Raw genomic sequence first — 23,973 nt, forward strand, 5'->3', positions numbered from 1 at the left:
GACGTTATAGGCATTTAATGAGTTTAAATTTAACATTGGAATGACATTCAAAATGATTAACCAATATTGATTAAGCTAAGGTGCAGAGGGACAATTTAGACTGCCGGCTCGATTCGGAAAATGAATTAGATCTCTACTAGACTTCAACAAGTTACGATACGGATAATTTAAAGATATTTGTAAGATAGATATGTCAAATTTGACGTTTCCGCGATTCTGGAGGTCCTCTTGAACGATTTCGACAAGTTATGACTTAGATATCCAAGTCACATCTAGTCGATATCTAATGTAGATCTAGTTGATCTCTAAATCGTCTCAAGATCTTGTGATTATCTCGAAATCCGAATAGGCCTGTGCGGGGTAATTTAACTGATCGAAATATCTTCCACGTTTTATATTATTAACTAGAGTCAGACACAACATATATTTTTCGCTATCTGGACATAAAATGCACTCCAGTTAATAATGTAAAACATGAAAGATATTAGATTAGTTTAAATTATCCCGCAGTCTAAATCATTTCCCTGCACCTTATGTGATCTTTAATATTGTTACTTCAAATAAGTAAGTATAACTTAGCAACCTACCCATTCCTGACAGCTGCAATATCAGCATATCCTTTTATCGGGACACATTTATTTTTACATTCATCCTTTAAGTCAATGACGCATGTTTATTAAATCATGTCAAGCGTAGCTTCGATCATGCGAAAATGAAATGTGTACAAATATTAAACAAACGCAACCGCGTTCGCGTTATACAAAAGCTTTGAAGGAAACATACATTTTGTATATTGGCAAAGGCCCTGACAGTAAACGGCTTTGAGAGTCAACGTGAAAATAAAAGAAATAAAGTGTAGCCGGGGGGCGATTTTTGAATTTCGATCGCTCGATTATTCACATGAAAATGGGCGATTGAAATTGGGTATCTAGTGGTATTGACCACTCGTTTTCAATTCTATTAGTCGAATTTGAATGCCTAGTAGTGGGAGGTATTATAAGAACAAAATACACGAAATCGAGTGGTCGAATTTCAAAAATCGGCCCCTGAACTGGAACTAAACGCAGAGCCCACACTTCTTTTCGACATAAATAATAGGCCGTGTCTAAATAACTTTGTTTGTGTAAAAGCCGTTGATTGTACCATTTGGCATATTTTCAAAGACGTCAATAATTATCACACAAACACTCAATGTAGATTAAACACTAAATGAAGCATTTTTGAGATAAGATTACTAATTGAATAACAAGCAAATATTTGTCGTACCTACTCAAGTTATTATCTCGATAACAAGATTTTTTATGATCAATTAAGTCGGTACCGGTAATAGTTAACATTGAATACCCACATCAAAATTTAAATGACCTTACAGAACCTTTAATGAATCAGTACATAACAGTTGTACTTATTCATTCACTAGGCACTGCCCACGCGTGGCCACGGCTGACATAGAATTAAGTACCTTTACAAAACATTAGATATTTGAGTGTAGATATTCAGAAAACTTTGATATGTATGGACTTTTGAAATTTGAGGTAACTATAGTTACAGCAGTTTGTCATGACAAGTTTTGTACAGTCAGCAGCAAAAGTTGCTAAGCGGGCGAGGTGTTCAAAATTACCTTGACACGCTCTTATTCTCTTAACAATAAAGTCGCGTCAAGATCATTTTGAACACCTGGCCCGCTTAGCAAATTCTGCTGCTGACTGTACTAAACAGAGTCGTCATGACAAACTGTTGTAAGCGTTATAAATCAATCAATAATAATAATAATGCGGTAAAAAACCATGTCGGCCTAATATACCGTGTATTTTCTGACTCGTTTGCATTAAAATATTTTATATTTGTTTACAAGGTCTTGAGATATCTCTCAAAAACGAATCTAAACTTCAAAGTCGATTTTCTCCAAACAGGGTTTTTAGAGATACAGCAGATAGTCATGAGACGGCAGAGTAGTCCCTTGAACCATCCCCCAGTTTGTAAGTTACTAGCTTCAGCTCGCGACTTCTGCGTGGGGTGATGATGATGATTGATCTCTCTCTCTCGACCCTCAATCTATCTTCATACCATATTTCATCTAAATCGGTACAGCGGTTTAAGCGTGAAGAGGTGGCAGACATAGAGTCAGACAGAGTGACTTCCGCATTTATAATATTAGTAGGCATCTGTACTAGTATTTTGTCAATTTTGCTAAAATCTATTCAGCTATTGTAGCTTAATAGAGTACTTACCTAACAAATATCGAAACAATTCATGAATAATATAGGTAGTACCTACATATAAAATAACGATTAAGATTTACAAAAACTAATGAGATTTTACATACTTTATTAGCTATGACGAGGAAGATACTTAGTACGAGTAAATCTACTTAGTCTAAAATATTGGCCATTAGGTGAATAGTAAGAAAAGTTTTCAAATCTAATACAAGAAAACAGAGGATGGCCGTTGCGACTTTGACACTTCTCTGGCTCAATTTTACAAAGTTCTATGTTACATTTTCAAGATAGTTGAAATTCGACTTAATGTCACTATGACAATGTTCAAATTTCAGTTCGATAAAAGTGAAACATAGAACCCTGTTATATTGGGCCAGCGACGTTCCAACACTGCGAACAGCTTGTGAAACAGATTGCAGTCATATCGTGGTCTGGTTTTCGTATTATTTTTCATTTTGAATCCATATTATGGCCTTCGCAAGTGTATGTTATGATATAACATGTGTTCTAAATCCAATACAATTCATCTCGTATAAATGAAATAATGATATCGATACCTAATTATGTTATGCAATTTACATAAATATTTAATCTAAAGAGTACACACACAGTAGATACCTTCATGGGTTCTATTTTTATGTCACCTGTACTCAATTGACTTTGCTTAAATTGCGTTTGTGTAAAAATAAATGAAAAATGATTTGTGGAGGACAAACAAGATTTTGTAGATAATCGGCTAAGAAGATAATTACAGAGCTGATTACAATCTCTAAAGTGCTACATGATCTCGCTTCTCGAAGGGTTTCCACCTACGCAGTTCCGTTGCGATCTCGATTATATACTTAAATGATAACTTCGACTCTTCGTTTAGGTAATAAACGATACTATGAATACAAAATGACTGTATCGTCATTTCCTATATTCCAACCGACATGTGAATATAATTCACGACCCATAAAATTATTACGACTTCATTTTTAAGAGATGTTTTCTTTCTAGGAGTTGGGCCGTGGTCGTCAAAGAATATCGACGCGCGGCGTTTCGTGGTATCTGAGGGGAAGGCGGGTTGAAAGGCCTACACACCGAGTAATAGATCCTAACGAAGGTAAGGTCTTAGATTTATAAGGAATGGTAATACGGTGACGGATGTCAAGCGACAAACAACGTTCAATCCGAAAGATGCGAGTTTTAATCTTAGAATTATCTCCACTGGATACTAATATGTTTCGGTAATTTATTGAATTCCTCTCGTGCAGGAGTAGTGCCCTCCATAGTGAGAACATAGTTCAGAGCCGTTAGATTACCGCTTCGAACTTTTAGTACCTATGTTGTTGGACTTGTTGGGCATGGTTCCGGGACCCTAAAACTGCTAGAGAGAGAAGCCATCTACTTCAGCGTCATGAAATCTAAATGACTCCCTCCTCCTTATTAATATTGCAACTATTATTTTTAAATTATGTAGGTACAAACATCATCATAGTTGACCATCTCTAGACCATATTTTTAATTGCACTTAATAATTGGACGATCAACATTCTAGTATTTAGGATAATAGACCGGCCGCCGTGCATGGCCGGGCCGGAGCATCCGGAGCTTCGTTTTCTATGGAAAGCACCACGTGATCAACGATCAGCCGTCATAGAAAATGACATGTCGGACGCCCGGCTCGGGCACGGCCTGGTCTAGCGTGAGTCATCCTTTTCCCTCCCTCATAAGTTTTAATTGTCTTTCCCTTAGACTGTTTTCTGATGACATCCGACGAGGGAGAAATATTTTTCAAGTCGCCATCAGACGAGCCAGTCGTGTGCGGCATTTACATGATAGCGGACCCTGATCGACGAATCCAGGTTACGTTCAACTACCTGGATGTGCCCTGCGAGAATGGAGGATTGGTTGCAGTAAGTGCTTGTCTAGCGATTAAATTGAATCACTGAGATTATGTATAAAAGATAACGAAAATCCTTGAAATATATACTGGGGTCATACCTACACTTTTTACTGTAGGTATGTTTAGCTCGTTAACAATACATCGGAATGTGAAAAGAATCAAATGCTTATTTTTGAATTGCACTCTTTCAGGCCGGGTACATTTTATCAGTAGGTACACTAGGTACTTGAGATTCAAGTGAGAGGAACGTGATATTTATGAACACGGGCCGCAAATTTTTGATGTTTGTTCAACAGAAGTGATCTTTTTCTGAAAAGTGAAATGTCAATGACCCATAGACTAGGTAGGTACATACGGCCAGGAATCTTGTTTTGTATATGATAATGATTAAAAAGTAAAACAAAATTTTAAATCAGTGACAACACTACCACTACAAAGCTATTTACATCTTAAATTGACACATGTCATTAACTTGACTTTACATTATTCGATGCTTGGATCTTGCTAGGGTTGAAACATGCAGTGTTTTGCAATAATGTTTAACAAGCTGTATCTCACAAACGGTTAGAAATATTAACGTGATTAATAAGTCAAAACAAAACTACGTAGCCTAGACCCGATATATATATATTAACTATCGTATTTGTTGGTATCTGCATGTAGTTTTGTTAACTAAATTCATTGTGATTGCCCGCTCACAGGATTCACGGAGTTACGTAGGATTACATCCGGCTGAAACTGAGTCTGACAGCATAAGCCTAGCCGGACGAATAACTATTCATAAACCAATCATCTTGCTGTCAACGTAGATTTAACCCTTAAATTTTCTCCTCTTTAACTTATTTAAGATAAAGTTAACCTTTATAAAATTTAGAAATAAACTTAAGAAAAAATCCAATTGAACTTGATACGATTGGATGAGATTTGAATTCGCCAGTAAATTGAATGGAGTAAAAGGTTTTATACGGAAACTTAATAGATTATGCATTGAATACGGGTCCTTTAACGACATTGCATTCAACGAGATTGCATTCTTCAATTACTTTTATAAATTGAAGACTCTACTTAACTGTTGTTTTTCAACCGTTGCTTTGCAAAGCAGACAGTTTGTCGCTGACCTAAAATGATAATTATACCTGAATGTATGCGAATTGCCTCATGAGATATGAACAAGGTAGGCGCAAATATTGCATACGCTAAATAAAACTTAGCAAACAGTAATTCTCATGAACTAGTTTTTTGAATAAACATTTTATCGAGTCAAGTTACTAAGTGACTTACCATGGTTGCAATAAACGATTATGATTATGACAAAAAAAAGATGTCGATTCGCGGTTGTTTACGGCGGAGTTTTATGAGATTAATTATGTATGCAGTAATCGAAGATGTTTCGATTACGATGCAAACTTGGCTTTTGATATCCAGGATATTGATATGCAGTCTACAAGTCATTTTCAATAAAATACGTTCTTAATTGAGAGTACGATAATGTCTACTGGCATTTCATAATTATTCTCTTTATTTATTTTTCGTCTTAAGTTAGGTATTTTTATAATATGAATATAAAAGTAAAATATAAAAACACTTAATAAACAATAAAAATTAATATAAACACATTATAAAAAACCTAACCTAGGGTGCCGCCAGCAGCGGGGCAAGGCCCAAGCTACCGGTGGTCAGGGCTGCAGAGAGAGGAACCGGCGGACTATCCGCGCCGTGTCCAAGATCACCGCCTTCTGCATCTGACCCTTGATCCAACCACCTAGCGAGAGTCTCTCAAGGTGTTGATCGAGACTCTTCGCTATTAGACCGTTTACTGAAACGACTATCGGGACAATGATCGTCGAATCAACATCCCACATGGCGGTTATCTCGTGAGCCAAGTCTAGGTACTTACTGGACTTGTCCTTCTCGGCCTTCACGAGATTCTCATCATGGGGGATGGTGATGTCAACGAGCACGGCCCGACGTTGCGATCGATCTATTATCACAATATCAGGCTTATTGGCTACAATAGTCCTGTCAGTGATGATAGATCGATCCCAATAGAGCGTGGCACGACCATTCTCGAGAACAGGCGCAGGTAAGTACTTGTAGTACGGTACTTCGCGGTCCACAAGGTCATATAGAAGAGCAAGTTGCTGGTGAATAATCCTGGCTACGAGATTATGTCTGTGCAAGTACTCGCCGTTAGCAAGATGAGAGCAACCGGAAATGATATGCCTGAGTGACTCTCCGGGACGGCGGCATGCCCGACAGATGTCGACCGTACCGTCCTTCAGGATATATTTCCGATAGTTGTTCGTCATCATCACTTCGTCCGCAATTGCACAGGCAAAACCCTCGGTTTCTCCGAAGAGGTCCCCGAATCGTAACCAGTTCACCGACGCGAGCAGGTCCACATCGGGTCCCGTGAGGGCCTTGTAGAACCGCCCGTGTAGCACCTTACTCTCCCATGCCGCCTTGCGATCCGCAGTACTTAGTACCACAGGTTTGCGCCAGTTCTCGTTTGCCAAGGAAAGCGGCGTGAGGTTCCTATCTACTGCCACCACATCACGATGCATCCCACATTCGTTGTTAAGGAAATAGTTCCTGAGATTGTACACCTCGTGGTTGTGGAGATCCTTGGCGTTTAGGAAGCCTCGGCCTCCACACTTCCGTGGGATGTACAATCTCATAACTGACGAGCGTGGGTGTAGCATGCGATGTGCGGTGAGCAGTGATCGGACCCTCCGATCCAGGGCGTCCAGCTCGGTCTGAGTCCACCTTAGTATGCCAAAGGAGTATGTGAGTAGGGGCATTACCCAGGCGTTGAAGGCGCGCACTTTGTTGCCTCCTGACAAAAGACTGTTAAGGACTTTTGTGAGCCGACTGAAAAAGCGCTCCTTCACCGACCGTCTAATACCCTCGTCCTCAATACCCAACGACTGTGACATACCAAGGTATTTATAGGTTTCTGATTCAGAGATAGATCTGAAAGACATTGTCTCAGAAAGTTGTAAATTTGTTGAATTTACAACCCTCCCCCGCTGTACATGCATAACCGCACATTTATCGACACCAAACTCCATGTGGATGGCACTACTGAAGACTTCGGTGGTTTTCAGTAGCTCCAACAAGTCTTGGCTATTTGGTGCAAATAATTTGAGGTCATCCATGTACAGAAGGTGAGAAATGACTTCACCCTCTCTCCGAAGCCGACAACCTAGTCCCAAATCCTTCAGCAGGGTGCTGAGGGGATTCAAAGCTAGGCAGAACTACAGGGCACTCAGACTGTCGCCCTGAAAGATTCCTCGCTCAATCCTTATAAAATCCTGCGGGCCAGGGCGGTCATCCCGGCCTCCTGGTTGACGAAGGACTGTGGTCCACTGTCTCATACACGCGCTTAGGAAGGCTCTCAAAGCTGCATCAACTTTATACAGCTCTAAGACCCTCCCCAACCATGAATGAGGCACCGAATCATAGGCCTTCTTGTAGTCAATCCAAGCGGCCGAGAGGGCACCCTTGTTCCGCCGGATTTGTTGGCAGATGGTCATGTCTATGAGGAGGAGCTCTTTAGTACCACGGGACCCAACCCTACATCCATATCAAATTATTATTATTACCTATATTCAACTATAGTTTCCGACTGAAATTCTACCGCTTATAGGGAATAAGAAGAACACGAATCGGTCTGTTGACTTTTGAAGAACGGAGATTAATTTAATGTTTCCTTTAATAATTATGATAATGTTAATGTATAGAAGACTGGCTTTATTCATGTTAATATATTAAGCAACATTATGATTAAAACTAAATATAAATACTGCTGGACCACCCCAGCAGTCAAGACACGTCTGTGATCGATGCGGCAAGAAATGCCGATCGGCCATTGGTCTATACAGTCATCGCAGTCGATGTAGGCTGTAGACTACCTACTTAAAATACCTTCTTTAGTCACTGCAACTATCATCTGCAAAGATGCTGTGGCTAATGATGATGAAATACTAAACCTAAAATATGACTAAATACATCTTAAATAACACTAAAATAAATCTGGTTTTCTCAAAATATTTCAAAATTATTACCCACAGTAGGTAATGTAAAAAAACATAGGTAGGTATATGTTGTAAAACAACCTAATAATTACTAAGTTGTAATAGATAAACGAACCCAGTCATAACATAATTATAATAAAGTATTTTTTTATATCAATTTCTTCATTTCATTTCATTTTCAACATACCATGTACAAAGGGTTATCACAAACCTTTCTCCTGATTTTTCCATCTTACTAGTCCAAAAACGATTTACTTACTGTCACAAGTAGACTTTTTGTAGCAGCAAAATCAACTCCATAAAAGCAGTCGGCACTAACTACCTCAAGTTAAGTGCGTAGTCGATAGAGTTAGACCAAGAAAAGTCTGCAATGATTTTATAGCACGCGTCATAATTTCATAGAAGTTTGACATTTAAAATAACATTGCACTGTTTTTCTTGGTCTAACTCTATACGTACTATTCAATGACGATTCTTATAAATGTTTCTTTGCAGTGGGTGGACGGCTGGGAGTTGAACGGGCAGGTGTGGCCAGGAGACGCCTGGGACGATGACCGGGTGGTCGAGACCTGCGATCGCCGGCCACCGCACAAGCTGGTGGCTCGTCAGAACGCGGCGCTGATCCAGTACCGTGTCCCGGCCAGGGGCAAGGGGTTCGCTATCACTGTGCGTCATCTAAAAAATCCGAGGCGTAAGTTATTATTTTTTAACTTCTTTCAATAAATAAATGATAGAAATCGCAAGCATCACGGCATCGGTCACTACTTGCAGGACGCGCCGCACCGTTAGAAAACACTTAACAAAGGCAGAATGACGATTTACCGCGGAATCACTTTTTATATTGATTTTATGATTTTATTAATATAATATTACTCTCTGTACGAGCGTGGACCTCATTACAAGCGCGAGCAAGATGCAATGAGAGTAATATTTTATCAATATCTTAATATAACACTTTCTTAAATCTGTATGCCGCTTCTGGTCAAGATTATGTGCACGAATACATAGGTGATCGTTTTGGATTTCATTTGTGGAAGCTTTTGCCTAATAGAATATCGTTGATTACCTAATTATAACTTTCCAAGCTATTTTAAGGCAAATATTTTTAATATACTTTAAACTACGAGCTATTTAGCTGATACTTTTTCGTCGAATCTGAAATAAGTACAGGTAGGTACTTTACAATAACGCACTATTGTCTTTTGTAAAGGGATATTTCCTAAAAGGAACATAAAGAAAAGAGGCAATAAAGGAGTTTACCAAAATGTAAACGTATTGAGCGGATAGTGCAGTTCGGTGTTTGGAAATTGGATCGGAGATTTACATTATTAGTTTTATATAGGAACTTTCTCAGGGCTGAATAAAGTTTGGTGATTTCTCCTGCAGGTAGCTTTAAATTATTTTCTGTGGATAATATTTTCCTATGATGTTCAGCGCATCAGCTTTGTCAGGTCGTTTTTCATTATCCAATTGGTTATTCAGTAAATATTAGTTAATTATAAGGCACTTTTCGTACATACAGTCACCACTTTTAGGTGTAGGAGGCTCAAAGAGGTGTGTTCAGATATTTGTGCGAACCGTGGCCGGTCCTATATACCTAAGTATATATCAAGTTATGCCGTCCGTAGTTGGACACCATTGTTTCTTAAATTTCCGAAAAGAACTGGCATTTCCATTCCTTAATTTATTTCAGATTATTGGATGAGTATATTAAATATCAGGCCAATATTGTGTGAAAAAGAATTGTACGCTTTTTGAAAGCTCAAAAACACAAGGCTATTTTTATTTTGAATATCGCCTGCAGCCATGTCGGAAATTTAATCGGTATTAATTTAGTAACAGCGTTTGCAAACGAAGTTTCGAGACGAAAAAAAAAACAATATTTGTAGCCTACAGTTTAATAAGGTAAGAATTTGGCTGTAATATTCATTTAAGACTAAATAACCTAAATTATTATTAGGTATGAGTCCAGACAACGCATTACATAAGTACCTAAACAAAATATTGTAACTTTATTTTTAAATAGATTTCAATGAATAATCTAGGATATAGGTTAGGTATATCTATAGATTGTCAGGAAAAGATAGATTTTTACGGTAAAACACATGACTAACATTCGCATTCTAATTTTAACTATAGGATATGAATTCGATCTGGAATAGATAATTATGGTTTCTGTCAGTGTCAAAAGTAACGTTTTTGGTTGAAGAAATTACATAAATGATGATAGAATACGCCTGTAAGTTTACACTTCTAGTATTTCTTGGGGGAAAAATTAATTAATAATTTAAGTAAATGAGAACCTCCGAATGTAAAAATAAAATCTTGGAAACGTATCATTAGGGTTCCGTACCCAAAAGATAAAACCGGGACTCTATTACTAAGACTCCACTGTCCGTCTGTCTGTCCATCTGTCTATCCGTCTGTCTATCCGTCTATCTATCCGTCAGTCTCTCCGTTTGTCTGTCACCAGGCTGTATCTCATGAACCGCGATAGCTAGACAGTTGAAATTTTCACAGATTATGTATTTCTGTTGCCGCTATAACAACAAATACCTACAAAAAAGTACGGAACCCTCGGTGGGCGAGTCCGACTCGCACTTGTCCGGTTTTTTTCAGTCCGTTTCATCGATAAACAATGAGCCACTTTCGTAGCATCTTCTTCCTCGCGTTATCCCGGCATTTTTGCCACGGCTCATGGAAGCCTGGGGTCCGCTTGACAACTAATCTCAAGAATTGACGTAGGTAAGATACAGTCAACTGTAAAAATATGGGTGTAGCCAACTTATTCAAAAATATGTCCCATAGTTCTTAATTCCCTGACATATGAGCTATGGGACATATTTTTGAGATGATTTGTGCACCCATATTTTAACAGTTGACTGTACTAGTTTCGTAGTATGAAAAATAAAAAAATATGTTTATGTTGTTTAGCTTGCAACGTTATGATGTTCGGATCCGAGGGGATCTTCACGCTTCGCAACCACGGCGCCACCGGCAACTGTTCACTCATCACCATAGCCCCGGCCTCGGTGCGGATCCTGGACCTCAACGTCGGGCAGGCGGTCAACACCCACTCCCTGCTTGACTTAGAAACCGGGACCATCAGTCAGGTAATGCCATTTCCGATGCGTTCATTTCCGTTACGTTGACTGAAGTGAACTTAGGAAAGGAAATTATATTCCGTCCCTTCTCCGAGGATCCTTAAATGCAAATCTGAGATAGTTTATTTATAATACACGCGAAAGTTAAAGTTTTCGAAGTAAACTGAATAAATATACTTGGGAACTCAGGATCTAACAACATTTAGGGGAGATGTGTGTAAAATGATCCCCTTGAGGGAGAAACTTTACTGTGTTCAAAGTTGAAGAGATAAACATGAGATTTAGATATTTATTTACATACTCATTTCTCATATTTTGCACGTAGTTTATTAATTATGTTATGTTTATACCTATGTATAAAGGTGTGAAGAGATGTCCGCAGTCCCACAGAGAAACATTAATTGATTTATGAAAAAGGCTTTAAAAATGTTTTAAATACTTTTAGTTTTCATACAAAATTAGAACAGGGGACATTTATGGCTTATGCTGTTTTTTAAGCATATTTCAACATAATTAGGTGACAATTTTAATTGCTGACATAAAAAAAATTACTCAGATCCACCTTCTAAAGCACTTTTAATTGCTATGACATAAACAAAAATAAAAAAAATATATTTACCTACTCAGATTACTTAACATAAATAGTTACTTTTCGAGACATGCGTCGCTTAATGACATAGTCCGTCGGTCTCTTGCCACCATCAATGTGCCTGCTCTTCTTGAGCCGACTGGCATTATCAGAGATGATGGCAAGAGGCCCGATGGGGTGTCTTTAGTTCCTTGGAGCTTGAGACGGATGTTAGTGTGGGATGTTACCTGCGTAGACACACTGGCACCGTCCTACCTCCAACGGACTACTGTAAAAGCGGGCGGAGCGGCGGAAAGCGCCGAAATTATAAAACGTAACAAATATAAGAGCCTCGGTAGAGAGTACCATTTTGTACCATATGGAGTTGAAACTCTAGGTCCATGGGGTCCCAGCGCGCATAAGTTGTTCGCAGAAATCGCGAAGCGTCTGGTTGACGTAACTGGTGACCGAAGAGCTGGCGGCTACCTCGCACAACGTATCAGCATTGCGATACAGCGAGGAAATGCCGCCAGCATCCTTGGTACAATGCCTCAAGGGCCTATTTTAGATTTAAGCTAGTTATTAATTTCGTTTAGTAATACCACTGTATATATATTGTATGTAAATAAATGATTTAAAAAAAGTTACTTTAAAAGTTTGATAAGCATTATTGGAGACATTTTAACATTACACTTTATCTCGCACAACGTATCAGCATTGCGATACAGCGAGGAAATGCCGCCAGCATCCTTGGTACAATGCCTCAAGGGCCTATTTTAGATTTAAGCTAGTTATTAATTTCGTTTAGTAATACCACTGTATATATATTGTATGTAAATAAATGATTTAAAAAAAGTTACTTTAAAAGTTTGATAAGCATTATTGGAGACATTTTAACATTACACTTTATTTTTTACCGGATCTCAAATAAGTACCTACAGATCAGATTTTGATTTGATAAATTCCATTTTGCCATCATTCTCAGTGCACCTCGCGTACATAAACATACAATAATAAGTTTGTAATATAAGTTAAGTTTGTGTAATAACTATAAACGGGATGGACTGCTAGGTAATCTAGGCAACCGTTGGGAACCGTTTGCGAGGCTGGGAACGGTTTGCGAGGTTGGGAACCGTTTGCGAGGTTGGGAACCGTTTGCGAGATAGAGGCCTGGATCCCCGCTCCAGGTCATTCTTGGTGCATCCATCGCGATTCAACGCGGTAATGCGGCGAGCGTTTTGGGCACCTTTGTGCCTGGGATGACCCGGGGTGGGATTTTTGACTGACTGCTTTGGTTTTGATTTGTATCTTGTGTTTTTTTATGTGAAGTAATTTGTAGTAATGTAATAATTATGTGTATTTATAAGCATATAAATTATATGAGTTCAAGATATATTATTGTTGTAAAGTTTAAAATCAGCTCCTGGCAATACGGAACACTAATTGCTTTATGAATACTCCCTGTTGGTGGATTACTTTAGTTTATTGTGAATATTGTTAGTAACTAACAAGTAACTTTTTGCGATTATTTATCCGTTTGTTAAGCTAACGGGATTATAGGCTTACGGATGACGAGCATTCGAAATATTTACATTCTATAAAATAAATACGCAGACTCCATAGACCGGTCAAAATTGAATAAGTACCTAAATGAGGAAGTTAGTGATATTTTATTTGATTTATTTATTTAAACTTTATTACACAGTAAAAACCACAAAAGACGGACTTAATGAACGGCATTTTCTGCCATTCAACCTTTAGGCCAAACAGAGAAACATAGTTGGTGATTTTGTTTTTATTGATCATTATGATTATTTTCGTTGACTTTTTTAAACTTCTATTCTAAAAACAATAGTTCCGTAAAATTAAAAGGTTCTTCATTCCTCACGCCCCCGGTTATTATGCAATAATATACCTCTCCCGATTAAAAATACGAACTTCGTTAGGTAAATCACGTAGATTATCATTTGAAACATACTATAGGTACGTATATTTTCGTACCTACGTATTTGATCATTAAAACGGGAATGAAATGCGATGATGAAGCGCTGACACTAATAACGATGAATGCAAATGCTGACATGCATCAGTCGATATCGACACTTTTTAATTACCAACTTACAGTAGCCTGGCATACGTTTCTGACTAGTACATTTTTGATTTAGCCATTAAGGTATAATTTAATTAATGGTAATTAATGGTAACAACTTATTTTTATTTCTGCCTCGTGCTTATATTTATTCGTATAAGGATACTTATGTAAATGGTAAATAGTTTAGCTTAAAAATACGACCTAGGTAGAAAAAAAACGAGTAAACCCACTTGGTAGCTACACTAGCCCATCTGTAGCTACCATGTGGATGCCAGAAGATGGGGCGCGGAGGCAGCAGGCGGGACGACCTAGACACCTTTCTCAACAACTGGCGAGAGCAGGTGCTAGCAGGCAGCCCAGCAGTGGGACACCACTAGACTAGAAGAAAAACTGAGTACATACATATTCAATGCCTCTTAGCAATGATATATCTAGCAAATAAATACTTTTGGTACCAAATCTTTAGTGTATTTTTAGTTTAGTGGTCTTATGACATTGATATTTCTTGTGATCTTAATCTGGATTTTCAGTAACAAAGATCAAACTTGTATATCAAGCCGTTATTTATTTTCTACACTCGATAGCGCAAGTGAGTGCATACCATCAACCTATAATGTGTATTTAAATTAATTAATAACATCATCTGTCACATCTTTTATCAAAGACATTAGGTATAACATAAAAATAATATTCGTTGTCCTTTATATTTCTTATCCAAATTAAAACATTACAAGTTCTTAAATTTCTCCTGCTAATAATTTATACTTTTTGGTCAAAACTTCGTTCAGTTAAAACGGCGACTTGGCAAACGTAGTGTAGGACGCCCTCCGACCAGGTGGGATGACGATCTGCGAAAGACTGCAGGCAGATGCTGGATGCGGCAAGCTGAGGACAGGGCGCTATGGCGCTCTTTAGGGAAGGGCTATGTCCAGCAGTGGACTACTATAGCCTGATGATGATGATGATGATGGTCAAAACTTCGTTTAGTTAAAAGGCTTCAGTATTTTACGTTACGTTTTGCGTTTTCATGTTGTAAAATCTTAATTTTTTTCAACATCTGTTGTTAGCGAAATCTGTCATGCGAGTATGATTTAAGTATTCCTTCAAAGCTCGTATCATCCAAAGAGAATACTTGCATATGTTAATGGGATCCCGCTACTCGAGAGGGTATCTACATGAGTAGGTACAACTTGTTTTTGCCCTTTAACAATCATTTAAATTAGATTATATTAATTTAGGTTGTTGTCGTATGATAAGTGGAAATTGGCTTAATGTCAAGTTGTCGTTCACGAGATTGGCGACCCCTTTAGTTACTAAAGCCTGACCAGGAATATATAATCACGCGCCATGTTGTGGAATTTCACTGGACTATTTTTTTATATACTATACTAAACTGTCACCCTATATATGACAATAACAGAGACTCTTGACAATGATCATATATTACTGGTCAGGTTTTACTAGGCTAAGCTTTAGAACTTAAGCTATCGCAATAGTTCTCTATGTAATAGTTACCCCCTTATTTTTATATTCATTAGTTAATTTATGTTTTACCCCTTTCTTACAAATACATAAGTCAAAATGACAGATTAAGACAAAGGATTAATAGCTAATTGAGGCTTCTAGAATGTTTATAAATAACGTCATTAGTCATTAAACCGAGTTACAGGATCACTTCAGGGAATTTATGACTTACAAACTCTTTACGTTACTTACTCACCTAAAGCAGGGGGATGTCACTACGCAGTTTAGGTACATTTAATTTTGGCCGGCGCGCCTCCCGGGCAGGCGTATGGCAGTGGGCTGCCGCTCGGTTCGCACGATAGTCGTGTCACGTGGCGCTCGCGCAAAATTGAAAATACACAATGGCTTCGAAACCTAACCTAAATCTCGATCTAATCCGTATAAAGTTTACATAAAAAAAATCCATATAACAGATATTATTATTAGCGCCCGATCGGTTCTGAATTCTTCTTTAGTTCCCGAGGTCCTTACTTAGTAATACATAGTTAAAATAAACATCCTTAGTTTATTGAATATTGGTTGCCCAGAGACAATATTAGGAACTGACCGACATATTTTCATTTTTTTTTTCGACATACTATCTCCGGATAAAAATTTTATGTTTACAGAATCAACGTTTGTACTAATTCCTACATATTTATCTTAAAAATAATAAATCAGTAGGTATAGGTACAAAAACTTGTCAAGTGACAACCTCGTGCCGACACTCACAACGCGGTTATAAAACTGCGGCGCGCAAAGAAGATTCACGGTTCGTGCGCGGTTATAAGTTTCATTTTGCTTGCAGGCGGCGAGTATAGGTATAATTTTATACCTAAATCTGACTTTTGACTATTAGTTATTCTCTGCCTAAAGTCAGATAGCAGCTGCAATTATGAAAACTAGTGCCTCCGACAATTTTCAGTGCTAATACAATACTTGGTTAATAAAGGTTTTCTTGAAACAATCTGTAAAGTATTTTACTAGGCAAAGAAGGGGTACTTAGGTGTAATGAAGATACTTTTAAATTAAGTGCAAAGTTTTATGCAAGCGTGAATAGCAGATTCTTTGAGTTTGCGAAACACTGCTGTTTTTTTATCGAACAACGAGTACACGTCTAAGAAAAAAGTAAGTAATTTACTCGTAATACTTTGTTGATGTTGTCTTGGTACTTATTTATTAATATTTAAAGCTTTAATATTAACACATTCTGTTGAATGTGCCAAGAACCCGACTGTCGGGTACACTGTTCGTAGCGACTACGCGCTACATACGACGAAACCGTGGCTACGCGCTACGAGCGTAACCCGTAGCACTTAGTGGTATTGAATGTGTTAACGTAGGTACCTACCTATACCTCGTTCTTTTAGCATTAGAAAAATCGTAAACAATCTTGACATATCTTTATATTGAAAAATGTTTTTTTTTTAATTTTTAAATATTACTTTTAAAAACCATAAGCGTACGTATGTCGAAGTCTAGTTATTCAAAGGTCTTACTTTGTCGCTTACTATACGGACGAGATTTGCTTGAATCTTTATACGAATAGCCTATCAAAAGATCCTCATGGCAAGCGACAAAGTGGGACATTTTGCTTGGGAACGACACATATGTCCTTGCTATTTAATTGGTACATATTTGCAGTAACTTATTTATCAAAAGTGTTTTTCAATAAAAAGACACGTCAAGATGGTTTACCGCTTTTCTAATCCAAAAAACGAGGTATACTTATAAATGACTTTAGGTATTTAATAATAATAACAAAATTACTGTTTTTTTTTCATAAGTCAAGCAATCAGCCAAACTCAGTACGTATGTTGCACACATGACACGGAAAAAATACTTAAAATTGAAATCGTTAAAGAAAACCAGCGGAGTAAATTATAAAGCGAAAAAAATCAACAGCATAAAATTCAAAGTGTATAAAAAATCTAACAGTCAATTAAAATTCCTGTGAGGATTTTAAATTAATTGCTTAAACAAGGTGATAGAACGCTCTCTGAAGAAAATGGTTTTTCTCAACGAGAAAAACTTTATCTCGACGAATATCTGCGACTCTGATGTACATTATGAGTAACCGAGAATGAATGAATGAATGTTTTTCCACTTAAAATATGTGAGTGACCCGTTCTTTATATTTAATATGTCTGTGTCTCACGGAAGTTTTGTTATTAAAACCGAGAATATGTTCAATATTTTATGAACTCGACTTTCGTGACCCGCAGGGAAGTGAGTTTTGAGCTTGTTAGATATGCAATTTGTGTTTTTAGAATCTGCCCGTACTGACTGACAAGTTGTTCCTACCTACGTATTGCATAATATGTACTTAATAAATGTCATCTAAATAGAAAACGTTAAGGAAATGCAAAATTTACGGATATACAGATAGATTCGCGATTATTTTGAAAAAGATTTGTTTTTAATTTTCTTTCGGGATGATTTTTACTTTTTTTTATTATTAAATAATTTATTTACAAACAAGATATATATGTACAGTGGTATTACTAAAATAAATGAAAAACTAGCTTAAATCTAAAATGGGCCGATTTTATTTTTAACATTAACTGGAGAAAACAATATTTAGTTTAATAATATTGATCCTTTGAACAAAATTAGGTTATTGAGTATATTTTTACTCAGCCGTCTAATATCATGAATGAGTTAAATGTGTTCTCTTTAATGATTCAAATCTTGATACAATAGAAAATAATCTGATAAAACTTTAGAAAGAAATGCAAAGCGCGGAAAATCTTAAAACATTATCCACTTAGTCTCGTAACGCGCTCTCTCTTGAATTGAAACTCTAAATATCCTTGTTCTTTTTTTGGTCTTCATATTTACAAATTCCTTAGCTATAGTAAAATTTTTCACAAGAAAGTTAATCCGAAAATAATGATTCATTTCATCATTTACCGTCCTATTTTAAGAACGTTTACCCTAAAGTTTAACAGTCTTTGATAGACCTCTTTGATATCGCCTTTCAGATCGACTTTAATTTTGGCTGAAAGGAATTTTTCTTGATCTTTTAATGAAGCAAATCATATTAAACGATCAAGGCTTAAACAATGCGAATTTTGGCTTTTTCATTGTTTTCTTTAATCTTCATATTATCCTTTTATGTGAACTCATTAGCTTTATTTCTGTTAAAAATGTAAGTAATATATAGTGCGAAATCCGTGGCTAAATGTGGGTCAGAGACTCTAAGTTAGTTACATGGACATCAAAATGCATATAAATAGACGCATATTCTCACGACATACAATTAGGTTAGGTACCTATCTACAATAACCCCGCTTAACCCCGGTTTAGTGAATAGTTCAAGTGGCCCTTATAACGGGTGTGGCCTGTAATATGAGCAAAAATCGGGCAAGTGCGAGTCGGACTCGCGCACGAAGGGTTCCGTACCATATAAAAATAAAAACAAAAAAAAAAGCAAAAAAAAACGGTCACCCATCCAAGTACTGACCACTCCCGACGTTGCTTAACTTTGGTCAAAAATCACGTTTGTTGTATGGGAGCCCCATTTAAACCTTTATTTTATTCTGTTTTTAGTATTTGTTGTTATAGCGGCAACAGAAATACATCATCTGTGAAGATTTCAACGGTTCGTGAGATACAGCCTGGTGACAGACGGACGGACGGACGAACGGACAGCGAAGTCTTAGTAATAGGGTCCCGTTTTACCCTTTGGGTACGGAACCCTAAAAATTAAACTGTAGGCTGTACTGATGTACTCCTCATACTGACCAACACTTGTTCAGCGACTTTTAAAAATAACTTGTTGTTTGATTTTTAATTCACTTTAAAGTTTATTCTAAGACGCAATGTATTGCGAATTTTGTTATGTTTAAAGCGTGACAAGCTTCGAGCAACACCGGCTTCCGACACGGAAGGGAGGCGGCATTCGCACTATTTCCCCTCTGCCGAGGTACAAGATTAGCGCGTCAATCTAATCTAGCGCGGGTAATAAAACTAGTTGCACCTGGATTTTTCACTAGACCGAGTCCAGACGCGCGCGTGAACACTGCTGCACAAAAATGCCTGTTTGCTCGGTTTTTTGTTATAAAAAGAGGTCGGGGACATCAAATTTACAAAAAGAAAGTGTTACATTTCACATGTAATATTTTTTTTACATATCATACGTTTAATTACATTCAAACACAATTATTATATTTTAGTCTCATGTAATTGTTGGATTTATCGATTTTGCTCGCTCAGTACAAATTGCGGATCGGTCGAGCGACAAATCCGACTTCTCATCTCTCAGAATACAATAACATACTTCAACGAAAATGTGTTAGTGTGCGTGTTGTGACACTTGTCACTCGTCCGTACACAAAAAGAGATCGAGGTTTGCAAGATTTGTCTTTGACGTGTGTCATTTTCTATGTATTTGTGTCGTCATTACAGATTGGATTTTGTATGTAAGTGTGTGAGAAGTGCGACTGTGTGCACCTTTCCCCCCGCGAAAAATGGCAGAATGATTTGTACGGTGAGATATCGCTTGGGCCCCTCCCTTCCGATGTGTCGGAAGCCGGTGTTGCTCGAAGGTGACAAGCAACGTCAATCACAATGATATGGCGTGGCGATGGCGTCCATTGAAGATAATATTTATTTTGTATGAAAAATAGGGAGTCTAAATACTTGATAATTTTTAAAAGTTGTTGAACAAAAGTGTTACCGTTTGAGGAGTACAATCTATGTTTTAATTATTTGCTCGTGTTACAGGCCACACCCGGTAGATATTTAATCATGGAGAGCGGCCACAGATTATCAGCTGTGTCAAATTAAATACCACATCAAACGTATGTCAACCTAAAAGTTGTAAAAAAGTCTTCTATTACCTATTTAACATGGTTTATATGTCATTTGCTTACATTTGTGTTTTGTAATTTTAAAGTATAATAATAAAGATATACCCCTTATCCCTTAATAGGGCAGAGATATAAATTTTGAAATAAAATAAGTTATGTAAGTTATTTAGATATTTATTGAGGCCACAATCAACATGATAGCAAAAAAAAAAATTCAGGATATGAGTTTTCATGAAAAACCGGGTGGTAACTATATGACCGTTACCTTTTAATGGTTTTTAGGAAGTGGTAAGTATTTTACCGTTGCCCGTTCGTGCTGCATGAGGCAATACTGTCCTGACTAGTGAAACTGACTATTTGTCATTTAAATTAACGTTTTCTATCAGTTTCTTAAATCTTGTACATGTAAACGCTTCATAAATGTCTGGCTTTCTTTAAAATTGATCTGAAGACCAACACAAGTTGCAATATTGCAATAGGCAGTGGATTGAGTCCCATCAAAATTAGTACACAAAGGAACGCGCGTATTTCGGTTTTATTTGTTGGAACCCAATGCAAAGCTCTCTTTTGTATGGCGTAACTGTTTCTTTTTTCTATAATAAGTTTGCAGGCCGCGTCAAGAAAAAATTGTCAAAGAAACTGACAGGTCGTGTTTTGTGAGTAAATGCTATTGGTCTATCAAACTTGGTATGCGATGTGCTGGGAAATCTGAAGACCATTCTTGAGCTGGTTATATACGACGAAACCTTAGATCTATATCTTGAGGTATACTTTGATTTATGACCGGAGGCAATGTCTGCTTTGAACATGGAAGGGCACTAGACACGACATTTGTAATTTATTTTTGTACAACAATAACTAGTGGCTTTTCTTTACTGGGCTGAGGATCAGTTGTCTCAATAGAGTTATATGAAGCACTAGGGATCAGCAAATTATTTAAAGATTACAGATCTTATGATTACTCAATTTCCATGGTTACGTAGTCAACTAATCCCAAAATATCTTCGGAGGACCAATTAAAGGGCCCCATCACATGTTTTCTTCCCATGATCACCAGTTTCTAAAGCATTTCGTAAGGTATTTTCGCTTATTGTCATATCGTCTACCTCTATATAATCATATCTAGTATCAACACAATGCTCTTCGTTAGCCTCTGAACTCAAAATTTTTGATAGCTCTCGCAAAACATGGTTGTCATAATTATACTCATTAACGAAATTAAAAATGTACCCCATGTCATCATTTGAGTCTCTCTCAAGGCTGGAAAGATCATTTTCAATTATTTCTTGAATATCTTTGTCATTTAATTTCTATTTTCTAGACATATTAACTGAAAACAATAAAAATAAATAAAATGGATCCGTACTTTTATGACCGTAACGGGCACTGGTAAAATATTTACCACAAAGTTGGACCTATCTTCCCAAACCGTGGAAATATGTATTTTAGGGTGGATAACACGCCATGAGCTAGATAAAATAACAAATTACTACATAAAAACAACTAAAACCACCTACCGGAATCTTGTTAGAACACTTTGATAACAAATATTCGGTAAACTCCATAAAAATCGTTTGACTTTCAAATTTTCTGCTTAGCATGTACAGAACCTAAGTTTGACACTTCAAAGTGTTGCCAACATATTTTTTTTATGAATGACAGGTTATGTATGCGTTCATAAACCTATCAAACTACCAGATAAGTCAAATTGTGTTTAATCTGTGCCTGACAGAACGAAGTGGTAAATATATGACCGGTGCCCTATTAAGGGTTATTCATATTTTTTTCCTCAATTCGTTTATTTATGTTGGTTGGTGTTATTTGTGTTTGTTGTCCTAAAATATGATTATTGACAAGAACAAACATTGCAAATTAAATTAATACATAAGTAAAATTACAAATAAAGACCTGAGATTAATAACTGATCGAGGCTTGTAGCACGTTTATGAATAAAGCAAATAAAATCCAATAAAAGCAAGGCAAGGATAAATCATTACATTGATAAGTACATATTCTTCGACATCACTATGTCAGTACGTGACAGACCTATCCATCTATGCGTAGAGTCAGAAGCGTTCCGTACAAGTGCCTCGGAATGTGTATCCTCGCTTTTCCCGAGATTAAATTTTATCTCGTCACAAAATAATCTGAGATATTCATTTTATTACTCGTTTACTGTATTTGAAGGTGTTTTTTGAAGATTCGGGTTGTCTTCCTTAGTTATTTATGAGTTAAAGAAAGCGAAACAAATTGAATTTTTATTACGAATTAAATCTGCTTTCAAATGTAAATGCAATAAATATAGTATCTTACGCTGCTCGCAATATATCTATACAGAAGAGCGAAGGTATGAAATCACGTTTGAGTTTGACCATTACTACCGCAACTGTGCGGCTAGCACAATTATAAGACTAAAGGATGACTCACGTTAGACCGGGCCGTGTCCGGGTCGGAGCTTCAGGCGCTTACTTTTTATATGACATGACAGGTGATCACGTGATGCTTCCCATAGAAAACGAAGTGCCGGAACTCCGGCCCGGACACGGCCCGGTCTGACGTGAGTCATCCTTAAAGTTACTTGTCACTTGACATTATAATCTTCCATCTCTATCACTTATTACTAAATAGAAGCGTCAAGTTCGTTATCTCGGCTCATGTGGATAGATGTGCTAAGGGGTTAAGGGGGTCAGTTTGTAAAGGCCGGAGGGACAAAAATGCTTATGCCTTTTTTCATCGTTTTAAAAATACCTATACGTTTTAATTTTTTTACCAAAAAAAAATATATATGTTTGTTCAGTGCAAAAAGCGAGGATTGCCAGACTTCGTGGACATCGGTGGCGCCGGGGGGCTCGACCACACCAAGATGGAAGTCTACGACAGCGTGTGTGGACTCGATTCCAAAGAAGGTAATTATTTCATAAATTATGTATGTACCTAGCAACATGTTTAACATGTGTGAATGAAAACACATTCTTTCTTAATAAAACTTAAAGCAGGCGTCACGTACAGGAGTATTTCATTAGTAAGTGTAGGATGTGTAAAGAACTAGGTACTTTCAGAGGACGTGCTTCCTTTGCACTGTGACATGCCTGGGATTCTTCAAGAAGCGTATTATTAAGAATATGAAAAGTTATGCTATCATAAACGTTGCGTTGTGTAAGTGGATAAGTGGATTTTATGATGATGTGCTGTAGGCTATAATTTTTTTTCCCATCAAGCATTTTTTTCATAAATAAGCTTACGTGACTCATCTAAAAATGAACATCCTCACTGTAGTGGTCCAACCTATGTGTATACTACCTACTATACCCGAGGTCACAGCCTAAGAATTGTTCGCACTCCCACTACTACTAAAGCTGCATATCATTCCTTGTCCAACCGTGTCGTGGCAACTTGGAACCGTTTACCGGACAGTGTTGTGACTGCTCCTTCGGTCAATGTGTTTAAAAACAGATTGGACAAGTGGCTTTTAAACAATAAGTTAGACTGATGCTACTAGTGATGTGATATGACTTTACAAACTTTGAACTATATAATACTGGACACTGTGTGACATAGGCTCATCAGCAAAATAGCTGCTCGCCTATAATCCATACTAATATTATAAATGCGAAAGTGTGTCTGTCTGTCTGTCTGTTTGTCTGTTACCTCTTCACGCTTAAACCGCTGAACCGATTTTGATGAAATTTGGTATAGAGATAGATTGAGTCCCGGGGAAGGCCAAAGGGTAGTTATCCGAGAAATCCCT

General features: G+C 37.3%; 2 protein-coding genes across 2 annotated transcripts in view; one reads left to right on the top strand and one right to left on the bottom strand.

Moving 5' to 3' along the window:
* The window catches only part of LOC134792074 (serine protease nudel), a 388,506-nt gene that overhangs the window by 92,335 nt on the left and 272,198 nt on the right, over positions 1-23,973 (bottom strand). The gene's annotated exons all lie outside the window — the stretch shown is intronic.
* Positions 1-23,973, top strand: part of LOC134792061 (corticotropin-releasing factor-binding protein) — a 44,292-nt gene that overhangs the window by 12,599 nt on the left and 7,720 nt on the right. Inside the window, exons 2-6 of the mRNA XM_063763185.1 lie at positions 3,219-3,324; positions 3,957-4,117; positions 8,640-8,835; positions 11,079-11,257; positions 23,023-23,131. Coding sequence (XP_063619255.1) covers positions 3,219-3,324; positions 3,957-4,117; positions 8,640-8,835; positions 11,079-11,257; positions 23,023-23,131 — 751 coding nt within the window. The remainder of the gene's footprint in view (positions 1-3,218; positions 3,325-3,956; positions 4,118-8,639; positions 8,836-11,078; positions 11,258-23,022; positions 23,132-23,973) is intronic.

This window comes from Cydia splendana, chromosome 7 (assembly GCF_910591565.1).
Source record: "Cydia splendana chromosome 7, ilCydSple1.2, whole genome shotgun sequence".
In the NCBI taxonomy this organism is placed as follows: domain Eukaryota; kingdom Metazoa; phylum Arthropoda; class Insecta; order Lepidoptera; family Tortricidae; genus Cydia; species Cydia splendana.